This window comes from Nilaparvata lugens, chromosome 4 (assembly GCF_014356525.2).
Source record: "Nilaparvata lugens isolate BPH chromosome 4, ASM1435652v1, whole genome shotgun sequence".
In the NCBI taxonomy this organism is placed as follows: domain Eukaryota; kingdom Metazoa; phylum Arthropoda; class Insecta; order Hemiptera; family Delphacidae; genus Nilaparvata; species Nilaparvata lugens.
In genome coordinates this window covers 26,730,733-26,743,880 of record NC_052507.1, presented here as the reverse complement: position 1 = coordinate 26,743,880, position 13,148 = coordinate 26,730,733, and the positions used below count along the sequence as shown (strand labels likewise).

The window sequence follows — 13,148 nt, the reverse complement described above, 5'->3', positions numbered from 1 at the left end:
TTTGCTCTTATAACTTTTTGAATATTGATGGGAAAAATCCATGTTGATCATGAGCTTATAGAGCATCAAATTCTCTCCAATTTGATTTATAATTTCACAAGTTTACGCACATCCCCACGACGACTGTTGCAGCAGCTTCAGTTTTGAGTGTGAGATCTTCAGTTATGCAAAAATAGACCAATTGACAAAGGAATTTGGAGAGAATGTTTTGAACACAATTTTTGACTTCGCAGCTTTGTTGGGACCAGTTAGGGGGTGAACATATCAAAAGTCCTCACCCCTACCCATTTGCTAAATGGATGAGGGTGGTTTGAAGGTGGCAGTTTTCAATGCTTTGCTTACACGCTCATATCTTGAGAAAAATGCGTTCAACCGACATAACTAACTATTCAAAAATAAAGCTTGATAAATTGTCTACAATATTTGTTCCGTGGTGATTTGTGATATCTCCAATAGTTTTCGAGATATACGCTCTTAAATGTGTAAAATTGTTAGAATAACAGCTTTCAATCTTATTTTTTGATGTTTCAGGGTCTACAACTCTCCAACAATGCATCGTGAAAATGAATGCTCACCGTAGATTTAGAGAGCTTTGTTTTCTCTTCAATTTGATGTATTTATTTCACTACTTGTCTGTAAAATGCATAATTTTCGAGTTATATGCGTGAAGCCAAAAAATGGTACCTTTGAACCACCCCACCCCCTTAGCACAGTGGGTAGGGGTGGGGACTTTTGAAATGTTTACCTCCTTACTACCCTAAACAGAAATGCGGGGTCAAAAATTGTCTCCCAAACTTTTTCCTCTATAACACTTCGTTAACTGGGCTAATAGCAATTCTCAGCCACAACAAACCCAATAGACACCATCAGCACCAACAGACACTAATCCAATAGACACCAACAGCCCACTAAAAATTGCCATCTTAACCTTCTACTTTTCTATGAGTACAACCAAGAAGATGGCGGACCTGCCGAAAGACCTCGTTGTCACAGTGAGTGATTAATTCATTAATTATAAAATATCCTACTGCTAGGCTTTTTTTCCAATAGCAAAAAGTGGTTCAAAAATATTTATTAAAAGAAATGATCAAAGGAAGATTATAATTATTGAAATAAAAACCTAAGAATTAGATTCTTAGAAGAGATTCGTATATGAGGAGGTGTTGCTTTGATTACTACTCCTACTTGGTTCAATTTGAATAACCAGAGATTTTTATAATAATAAAAAAGAACATTAATGCTTGAAGCCTGGGAAAACTAGAAATATAAAACTCTTTTGCAATAAAATTTTGTTAATCCCAGAACACCATCATGCTTTTTTTTGGTGATAAACTCTGCATTGATAGAATTTGCATATCTTTATTTTACCTATACTTACCATTAAAATTGCAAACATGACTTGTGCCACATTGAAAGCGTGTCTCCAATTGTGATAGGGCACATCACGATAATTCCTACGCACTGTTATGAGGAATCTGTACAAAGTCTGAAAAATATGATTAAGATTAATGCATTGTTAATGGATGAGTTTTAGATGAATAGTTTGAAAACTATAAAATATTAATGTTCATCACTTTCCTCGATGATACGACATTTATTTATTGATAATACCAGCCATTTCCAGTAAATTGAATTGAGTTTATTTCGCCAAATTATACATGATTATAATATTTAAAAAGGGCACAAAATGCAAGCAGCACAACGTAACAATTGTGTAAAATAAAACTTAAGACATCATGACCTAAGGAGTAATACAATAATTCTATACAATACTTATATTAAATTATAATAGTGATACATCTTATAAGAAATAATAAAGGTTGATATCTATTAATAGTGTTATAAATAGAGAGCTTTAGACTAATTATAGTTTATCCTTAGATCTGAGAAAATTGCACTGCTTATAGCAAATCTGAACCCTAATAATGAAATAATAATTGCCCACATAGGCCTAATGGGCCTGTCCGTGGGTCAATGAGTTCAGAACTGTATAATATTTATTATTCTACTGATAGTATTTTATGTTATTTAAACATAATATAAGACACACACACACACACACACACACACACACACACACACACACACCACACACACACATTCAGACACGTTGAATACGGAGCAATCACAATGGCATAGGATATATCCATGAGAAAAGGGTCTACCCTTGACAGTCTGTTGACAAAGAGAGAAAGAGGAAATTAGGTAGGCCAATTTAGTGTTGGTAGGCAGATTGTAGCAGCCGCTCACATTGATCTACATCCATAGTCTTCAGCCAGTTTGAAACGATTTTTTTTGTATTTGGATATTTTATATATGCCCGGCTGACTAATTTCATGAGGAATATTATTCATAATGGTGTGACACACAAATGATATATTCCTGTCGCAAACTGAGCGTAAGTTATGAAAATAATATAATGGCATAATAATTTTTTTCTCAACTACACAAAATGGAAATTTTAGGTTTGAAAAAGTGTAAAATTAAATCCATTCTAAAGACAACTTCATTCACTTAAGATCATTTTTTATTCACATTATTGATAACATTTCTGCAGATCACAGGTATCTCATGATACATCATCGTCCAGGTCTGAATTTTGTATTTCGTCAGCTCATTTTATATCACAGATTTTTTCTAAAATATGGTATTTTTTAAATATATATTATATATATAGATATATATATAGATATATATATATTATATATATATATTTATGGTATTTATGGTATTTTTGTATTTCTTTATTACTTTTGTTTAAAAGTATCGTATTTTTAAATTGTTCTATCATTTAAAACACATTAATTATTCTGTTCATTACGGTAACTATTTAATTTTTAAACATATTTTACGTAAGTTTTCTAAATTTTTCTTGAATCCAGTTGATTTTGTGATTTAATATTTACCTCTTTTTCTATATTGAAACGCTTAACCAATCCCAGTTCCAAAAACATGCTTACTGAGGCAAGCACCATCTCTTCATCTGATAGTGAAAAATCATCGAATGATAGTGAGTAAAGATTTAGTTCGTCTGCTACTGGTACAGGCTTTTCCTATGAGAAATAAATTATATTATTAATACACATAATAGGTATGTAATTGGTATATTATAAATTTTATTCAATCATATTGGAATTATTACTATAATAGACTAAAATTGTAAAAGTAGCCTCGTTATCAAGTAGATCCTCTACTCAGATACAACGATTTTTTCGTACTCCTTCGGAAATATAGTGAGATTTCACAATACAAGTGATTTATGTCGAGAAATACAGATTTAATAATCATTGTGGGAGTCCCATCAGCTCTGTTGATTGTTTTTAGAATTGTTGGGTGACTATTATTGAATAATAGTGGTACCGATAATAGTTACAGTCATCTTTTTCAGTTGAATTTGCTATAATAAGAATTAATAATCGAAAATGTAATATTCTAATTTCATAAACGTATATCTACTTCAGAAATGAGTTTAGGAAAAGATGCGTTCGTTGGAGAATTTTAGGCATATAATTACACTTTTATTTCAAATTTGATGCCGGGCATAATAGCCTATTTTACACTCACCAATATAGCTTCAACTTCTTTATTCGACGCTGTAGCGTGGTATGAGAGCACCTGAAATGATAATTCAAAATTTCAACAATCAATATACCGTAATGATATTGACTAGGCTTAAATTCTTATATCAATAATAGAAAGCTAGCTTTTCATCATCTTGTGAAAATTTCAACCTATCATGGCTGCAAGGCTTTGGAGTTTGAATTCGTACCTATGTTTTCAACAGCCTAAATGAATGTTAAAGAGAATTGTCTCTATAGAAAAATGTCATAATGAATAAACCATAAGATCTAGTAATATATAAATCAGGCATATCTGTAGAGCTTTGATTTTTGAAATGAGATCGTTGAAAAATCAAGTATAAATGAATTATCTAATAATTGTTGACTATTTAATAAAATTGGGAAGAAGGAAAGTTTTAGACTCTCTGTATATGTTGGTTTGATTAATGAATGAATGATAATTAAATGAAGGTATCGGTTTACAAGACTCTCGAGCAGTACTTGAACCATTTTCTGAAGAAATATTATCCTGATTAATTTGGATGATTTTATTATCAATCATGGGTTAACATGATTGTTTTATCCTATTTCAAAGTATTACCTTCATTAACCTTTTATCGAAAGTAATTCACTTTTTAAAGTTTTCATTAAATAATTATTTTGTTTTCTTTTACGAACGGAGGAGAAAGCATAGTTGGAAGATAACATGCAAGAGAGAACACCTTCAATTTGAAACGAGGATCGAGAGAGGCTTGCTGGGATGCATAGGATATAGTTTTTCAAACAAGAATCTATAAAATATTATTTCCTCTGTAAATTGCCTCACCTCGATTGTGACTTTTTGTCGAGCCATTGCCTTTTCAACTTCGTTGTACATCAAAGTGTTGTGAATTCCTAGGCCGCAAAATATGGTAAAAGCCTGTAAAAAAACAACCAGTTTTCATAAATAGATGTTAAATTCAGTAAATTTGTAGAAATTGCAAAACTCAACAAATCTATTTTTGGAATTATATATTCTATTGGAAAATTTTATCAAAGTTGAAAATCCCCAAACTCTTACAATGACAAAACCTACAAGCACGAGAGGAATATAGTTTTTTCTCAGCATCATTGAGAATTTAATTAGTTTCCACATAAGATGAATAGACACGTAGATAATTGAAATACTTTGTGTAGGCCTACATGGAGTGTGACGTGAGCAAGGAATCTTTTCGAATATTGAAACACTTTGAAGAAGTCGAATCTATTATTACGGTACCTATTGAACTTCTAGTCAAACTCACCTCAAAAAGTTGCTCATCAGCTTCATCAAATGGAAGATTGTTCAGTTTGTTGATGATACATGCCACACCTGTGAAAAGCGATTGAAAGTTAGCATTTTGATAATGTTGAGAAGTGAAACAATGCCAAGTATACATAATATAAATCAAATTAGAGAAGGAGACTTTCCATTCATAATTTTTAAAAATACATTTTTTTACCGTATATGCTTCATATTTTCTGTTGTGAACCTTTCAATTGTGGTAATATTTTATATTTATAATGTTTAATTATGATCACAAATCACATTCAAACAATCTAGATAATTTTCAACTAATAATGATAATTTATCAAGAAATTATATCTAGACGATAAAAAAATTTAGGGAGAAGAAGGGTCTGTAGGAGTGCATATAGGCGTAATATTATTCTCATGAATCTAATGTGAAGATTGTGAGACATCATCCCGTCATCATTGAATGAAGCAGCCTTATTAAGAATTAATTTCAAAACGTATTTTCAAACCATTCATTATTCATGTTTCATATTAGTTAAGTTGGTTATTGCAAGTTTTCGCAATAATTGCAAATTATTAGTTATTGCAAGTTTACATATTATTTAAATGGAAAAAAATTTACTCAATCGTTCCGATCCCTACTTGCTAGAACATTGTATCACCATACCAGAAAATGGAATATCAAGTAATTGTGGTGGAAAAAAGAGCAGATTGTCTGACCTATGGTTTGGTAGTTTCTGTTGCGCACAGGCATGGCGAGCAGACAGCGCACATTTCCGACGGACCCCTTCTCGACCTCCACACACTCGGCCACGTTGATCACCTCCCCTGAGGCGGCCACCCTCTCGGCTAAACCCAGCAGGTACTGCGACACGTTACCGTTCTCCATGCCGTTGCGACTCCTTTACAAATCACACTTATATTATTTATCCATGAATAATATATAATATACTGTATATACAGTATTAATAATTAATATATGATAAAATATAATATATATTTAATTATTAATATTAATATTATTAAATACAAAATTACTGTTTCATTCCATGTTCTATTATTCCACTTTCATATTTTCATAACTATCTCTTGATTATTTTTATCCTATCAATTTATTTCATTGTCAGTTTCAAATGGTTTATTTCACGCCTGAGCGTAAGCGTGTAACCTACAGAAGTCTACGTTTTATATCAAGCTGTTAATAGTCTTTTTTATGTTGAAATAATTGAAAATAGCCTTCAGGCTTTATCTGATGGGATGTTTAATTATTAAAAAAATTCTCAATCAAATTGAGTTATTCTTATTCTAGATCGTATTCATCAAATGAGCGTGAAATAAATTAAAGAGCATTTCAGAGCTAAATGCCTATTCAGTTATAACAGATAGGCTACCTATATCAAATTTAATTTAATAAATTAATGATAATCAAGACTTAAATGAACTTACTTGTTGTTTGAGATCTGGCCATTCGGACCATTGGAAGGAGAATTCAATTCAAAAAGCTTGGAAAACTTGGTGTTTGGCTGCAAGAGGAAAGAGAAAACTATTCAAATCATATCACCTTTATTTTACATTAATACTCTAGTTTCTTGAATTGATTTTAAATAATAGATCAATGATGTTGATTGACTACGTACGTGTTTTTAATTTGTGATACCAAAATGAACATAAGATAAAAATTATCAACTCATCATATTGAGTTATTCTTATTCTAGATCGTATTCATCAAATGAGCGTGAAATAAATTAAAGAGCATTTCAGAGCTAATCAATATGGTGTGATGTGACGTAAATTTCCAAATTCATCATTAACATATTATTCATCTATCACAATATCTCACCCACTAACAGTCCTACTCTCAAAATCCATCATCCTGGAATATCACAGTCTCGAAACTCTTGTTACTTGCTTTTTTAAGTTCGGTGTTTGGATCATTAGCTGATGGCCTAGATTCAACTTTCGGCTCGAAACACTTTACGGTTGATCAATTTGATTCCCAAACAAAGCGAAAGAGCCTACTGGAATGAGTTAATGTTATTCACGAAGTTGAGACAGATTGAATAATTGATCAAGTCGAGTTTCTGTGAAAATGCAGAAACGTATTGTTCAAATGAAGATAGGAAACTTGGGACTTACCTCAGAGTTCTCTTCTACTAAAAGCACAGCCGCTCTTTCACATTTCAAAAGTTTTTGTGCTCGCTGCATTGTTTTCAGAACAACTTTTTCCAGCGATGTTTGTTCTTCAAACAAATCATGTACAACTTCTAATAAGTTCTGAAACAAAACCATAGCCTTTCAGAAACATTTCTTATATTCAAATACAGTGATTTGAGCATGAAAAGAGAATATAGGCTACCACATTCATGGATATTCTTTATGATCATTTAATCATCATAAGTCTTTATTCATTTATTATAATGAATAATAGAACATGGCTTAGAAGAAATATATGCAACGAATGAATTCTGTCAAATGGATGTGTTTGTGGATTTCAAATATTTTTAGAGTGATTACTTACTTAGTTTATTGGATGATTACTACTTAATAATTGTTTAGATATTTGGCATTCTTGTTCAAGTTTCAATCTGAATGATTATTATACAATGTGTTCAATGTAGGCTATCATGATTATAATATGTATCCAATCATGCCGATTGGATGCAAATCATTTTAAATATACAAGTATGCTTCGAATTCCAGTACCAGTATAGTATAGGGTACTGTTTAAGTAATATTTGCAGCAAAAACTTCAACAGCCAAATGAATATGCTTCAAACCTGCAATAACAGATTTATAGACTACCTACCTCTTGTATTATATATTAAACTTGTAAGAATAACAATAACACTCAAAATAAGTTGCTGAAATTATAAAAAAATCAAAGCTGAAATTATATCAGGAGGAAAATCTATCCATGCAGAGGGCATCTAATTAATGATCTATACAAAGGTGAATGATTGGGAATTCACTTGAAGTGAATAAAACTTACCCTGTTCCTATCATACTCCTGTCTAGATGTCTCCACTATTTGTGCGTTTGTCAAAGCTATTCCGACGAATTGTAGATAAGTTTCAAAAAGCTGGAATAATAAAAAGTTTTCAGGTTATTTTTTAACAACAGAAATAGTTATGATTTCATAAATTGATAAAGATGAATTTTGCACTTGATGTCTGAAGTTTTGAAGATATAATGGAATGAAAATGAAAAGCAGCTTCAAAAGTAAAATAAGTTGGTAAGGCTCCATACATTCATTCTACATTCACCTGAATGATGATGCTTCTCTTCAGAAGTAGCCTTACAACGCACAGCGCGTACTTATACAAAAATCACTTTTCAATAGGTCATAAACGATATGTCGTGATATGTAATCTATAGACCTATTTAAAAAAATGCAAAATCACATACCTTTTCGTCCTTGCAAGTGAAATGGCCATCGTCTCGATCAGGATTTTTGTTAATGACCTGGGCAACAGCGATAATTTCGTCATATGCGTTTCTCACAGGCATGCAGAGCAGTGATTCAGTGTGATAGCCCATTATGCGATCAACCTCGTCATCAAACCTTGGGTCCTGGAAATTGGTCGAATTTATAGGTTGTAGGATACTACTGTCGACAAACTCGTACAAGTCAATCAGTACTCAAACCAGTATAAAACAATTTATTGTATGAATGAGTTATCTGTTAGTCAAATTTATCTAATAAATTTATTCTATAAATTTGATCTGTTTGATTATAGTTTGTGCTTATGTATTCCATACAATGATTCTGTAAATCCATTCTCAGGAATAATTATTTCAATCATGTATCTCAGATCACTCGATAAAACTACGTGACTCCATTTCAAAACTCTATTTCATGAGTAAAAAAAGAATTTCTTGTGTTGGATATCCATTGTTCCTTCAAGGCTGCTGATTAAATTTAATACATAAAAACAAACTTCTACTTTGAGATTTCAACAAAGTAGAAATAATGCAATACTATTATTTGATATTTTAATCGTCAAGAAACTCTGCAAGTCCACATTTCGATCTGTAACCAATGTCAACATCTCTGCAATCCTTACATAATCTTTAATTAATTAGATCAAGTTGTAACTGAGTTTTTCTAGAAAGTAGAAAAAGGCAAAATTTTATGATTATTTTATCCAATAGTTGAGAAACTGTGTAACCAATCTCCAATTGTTTGTTACTGTACATCAGTGGTTATATTTTAAATCTAGAAAATTGAGAAAATACGAATATATTGTATCTGAATCTCTCCTAGTCTACAAGATAAATTTTAATGGGATATTTTTGTAATATCATTATTATAGTAAATTTCATAGAATAAAACAAATATAATACAAAGAAAATGACTTTCTGCACTACTGGGAAAAAGTCGCGAACAAAAATGTCAAGTGGAAATAAATTGGAATGAGAGTTGTGACCTCGCAGGCGATTTGCAGATTGACAGTCTCTCCGGTGTCGGCGACATGACCTAGCACGCCGACCCCCCAGGGCACCTGCACCTCGTTGTCAGTGGATGCCCCTCCTCCCGGCAGCAGGAAGCGGCTGGCACCGCTATGCACGTCGAACACCTTCGACACCAGCGTCTGTCTTCCACCTCTCGGTCCCTCCACCAGGAACAGCGAAGCGCCGTCTGCGTCTAGCAGCACCTGAAAACATCCACACAGTTCTAAAACACCCCTAAAGGCTGCATAAAATACTCTAGAGTTTACCTTGAAACTCTATTTTTTGTTAGTCAATACTATACCTATCTAGTCTAAAGACTGACAGGCTAGTTTTCTCTCTCCTAAAATACATCTTCTTCTTGTATGGCGCTACAGCCTATCACTTGCCCTTCGCAACCATCAACCTCCACGCATCTCTATCGTTTACTATACCTCTCCATCCCCTCACTTCCAAACTCCCAATATCCTAAAGTACATACTACTTAAAAATTAAGCAACGAATTTGATATTAGAATCTCTTAATGATTCTATTAGCATGCACACTCAGATTTGATAATATAATAATAAGAAATATTTTGCTATTATTCATAATTTCAGAGTTGATTGATTGATTTGGACAATTCCTTTTTTTCATACATTATTTTAACTTATTGTTATGGGATTTATAGTAGCTCGATGTAGTACCTTACAGCAGTTATAGTAATCGCGTAACAACCGAAACTAGTTTCTTATTATTCCTACGAATGAGAGATTATGCACTTCTTTCTTTCCTATATAATATATGAATGTCTATAACATAGAAATTCACTACTACTACAACTTGTCAGTGAGAATCTTTATTACAGAAGCAAAAAAATGCACCTCATGGGTTTTTTTGCAACTGCTCTGTATTACACCAATGATTTTATTTAGTTTCAAAGATAGATAGTCCAGGCAAAAAATGCTCACTCAAAAAAGGGTATAGAGGGAAAAATTTGGAAGACAATTTTTGACCTCACAGTTCTGTTTAGGATAGTGAGGAGGTGAACATATAAAAATTCCCCACCCCTACCCCCTTTGCTAAGGGGGTGGGGGTGGTTCAAAGGTACCATTTTTTGTTTTCTCGAATATAACTCGAAAACTATGCATTTTACAGACATGACTATTTTATAAGAAATTAAAGCTTACATAATTTCCGATAATATTGATTTCACAACTTTTTCTATATCTCTTACACTTTTCGAGATATCCGCTCTAAATATGTGACATTTTGGAAAAAAACACATTTCCCCTCAATTTTTTGCTATTTTCGCTCTTATAACTTTTTAAATATCGATGGGAAAAATCCATGCTGATCATGAGCTTATAGAGCATTAAATTCTCTTCAATTTGATATATAGTTTCACAAGTTTACGCACATCCCCACGACTGTTGCAGCAGCTTCAGTGTTGAGTGTGAGATCTTTAGTTATGCAAAAATAGACAAATTGACAAAGGAATTTGGAGAGAATGTTTTGAACACAATTTTTGACTTTCCAGCTTTGTTGGCACCAGTTAGGGGGTAAACATATCAAAAGTCCTCATCCCTATACCTTGTGCTAAAGCGATGAGGGTGGTTTAAAAGTATCATTTTTCAATGTTTGGCTATATCTTGAGAAAAATGCGTTCAACCGACATGACTGACTATTCAGAAATGAAGCTTGATAGATTCTCTACAATATTTGTGTTATGGTGATTAGTGATATCTCCATCAGTTTTCGAGATATAGGCTCTTAAAAGTGTAAAATTGTTAAAATAATTACTTTCAATCCTATTTTTTGATGTTCAGGGCCTACAACTCTCCAACAATCCATCATAAAAATGAATGCTCACCGTAGATTTGTAGAGCTTTGTTTTCTCTTCTAGTTGATGTATTATTTCACTACTTAATGATTTCCTTCTATTGTTATAGCGGATTCAATGTGGGGTGTGAAATTTTCAACTCTGCAACAAGTGTCAACTTAGCAGTTCCACGCCTTCAATAGACTGGCTAGAGATGCGTATTTTGGCTATGTTTACCTCCTAACTAGTCTTCATTAAGCTACAAAGTAAAAAATTGTGTACCAGATGTTCCAGGCTCAAATTTCATTGTCAAGTGATCAATTGTTACAAAATAGAAATTTCACCCCTTGCATTGAATCCGCTATAACAATATAAGGAAAACATCAAGCAGTGGAATAATGCATCAACAAAGCTCTACAAATCTACGGTGAGCATTCCTTTTTATGATGGATTGTTGGAGAGTTGTAGGCCCTGAACATAAAAAAAATAGGATTGAAAGCTGTTATTTAAACAATTTTACACTTTTAAGAGCCTATATCTCGAAAACTGATGGAGATATCACTAATCACCATAACACAAATATTGTAGAGAATCTATCAAGCTTCATTTCTGAATAGTCAGTCATGTCGGTTGAACGCATTTTTCTCAAGATATAAGCGTGTAAGCCAAACATTGAAAAATGATACTTTTAAACCACCCTCATCGCTTTAGCACAAGGGATAGGGATGGGGACTTTTGATATGTTCACCCCCTAACTGGTGCCAACAAAGCTGGAAAGTCAAAAATTGTGTTCAAAACATTCTCTCCAAATTCCTTACATTGCCAACCAAATTGGGGGAAAGAGGCGTGTCCTGGTTACTTTTCTGGGTCTAGCTAAAGCTTTTGATTCCATAGATCGACAAAAGATGATATGGAAATTACAATACATTGACGTTAGATCAACGGATTGGTTTATCAGCTAATTAGAAAACCGTTTGCAATGCGTGACTATAAATGGAATTAACAGTGATAGAACTGAAATCGACTATGGAGTGGTGCAGAGAAATACACTGGGCCGCTTCTGTTCCTAATCTATATTAATAACTTGGAGAAAGTAGCAATTAGAGGTAAATTGTTCCTTTTTGCTGATGAGGCTTACGAGCGGGCGGAGGATGATATGATCAGGGTCAAGCGTTGGCTGGATCAGAGCACCTTGACCCTAAATGTAGAAAAAACTAAACATCTACCCATATTTTTTAAACATGACAGTGATCCTGGTCCGCGACGCTTGGCTCTGCATTCCTGTGATGTACTGCGGTCGGTCGCCTGTGATTGCAGCGTAATTGAACGTGTTATTACCTACAAATATTTGGGGGTCACAATAGACCATAAATTATCATGGGCCCCGCATATTCAAACAGTAAGGAAAAAACTTAGAAAATTTATGTTCGCCTTTTCGCAGCTTGCAGGCGTGCTGACTGTGGGGCATTGCAGGACTGTTTACTTTTCCTATGTGCAGTCTTTGCTTCAATAAGGTGTGTTGGCGTGGGGTGGAGTCTCGGCGGCGTTGTTGCGGCTCTTGCTGTCACTCAGAGAACCCTAATAATAGTTATTTGTGCAACTAGTGCGCAAAGTGACAGTTTGCTGCAACAAAAGAAACGTTAACGCCCGAGCCGTAGGCGAGGGCGGAATGGTTTCTTGAGTGCAGCAGAGGAGCTTTGCGCACGTATTTCACATTAAATTTTTCCTACAGTTACCATTGAATATGAAACGTGGGTAATTATGGGTAAAATTGCCTGAAATCCATCAAATGTTTTTCTGTGTAATTTTATTATTAATAAAAACCTTAATTTATTTAAAATTGAATAATGTAGTAGTAAATGAATGAAGGCGGCTGTCACTCATGTGGTGGCTGTCGCTGTCATCCACTGTTGTCCACTGCCTTCATATTATTATAACGTGCACCACAACACTATACCACACTATACCACAGTTACCAACTTGATTTTGAGTTTGCTGCACTGGTGCTCCATATAACCTACTAACTATTTTGCGTTGCCATGTTGCAAATCTGGAGTGCAGAA

The 13,148-nt window shown here is 33.4% G+C and overlaps 1 protein-coding gene across 1 annotated transcript in view; it reads right to left on the bottom strand.

Moving 5' to 3' along the window:
- Nucleotides 1-13,148, bottom strand: part of LOC111050734 (dual 3',5'-cyclic-AMP and -GMP phosphodiesterase 11A) — a 99,368-nt gene that overhangs the window by 17,568 nt on the left and 68,652 nt on the right. Inside the window, exons 5-15 of the mRNA XM_039427212.1 lie at nt 9,263-9,490; nt 8,241-8,405; nt 7,825-7,914; nt 6,972-7,109; nt 6,282-6,358; nt 5,556-5,737; nt 4,844-4,911; nt 4,387-4,479; nt 3,565-3,615; nt 2,907-3,053; nt 1,379-1,486 (exon numbers count right to left, since the gene is read on the bottom strand). Coding sequence (XP_039283146.1) covers nt 1,379-1,486; nt 2,907-3,053; nt 3,565-3,615; nt 4,387-4,479; nt 4,844-4,911; nt 5,556-5,737; nt 6,282-6,358; nt 6,972-7,109; nt 7,825-7,914; nt 8,241-8,405; nt 9,263-9,490 — 1,347 coding nt within the window. The remainder of the gene's footprint in view (nt 1-1,378; nt 1,487-2,906; nt 3,054-3,564; nt 3,616-4,386; nt 4,480-4,843; nt 4,912-5,555; nt 5,738-6,281; nt 6,359-6,971; nt 7,110-7,824; nt 7,915-8,240; nt 8,406-9,262; nt 9,491-13,148) is intronic.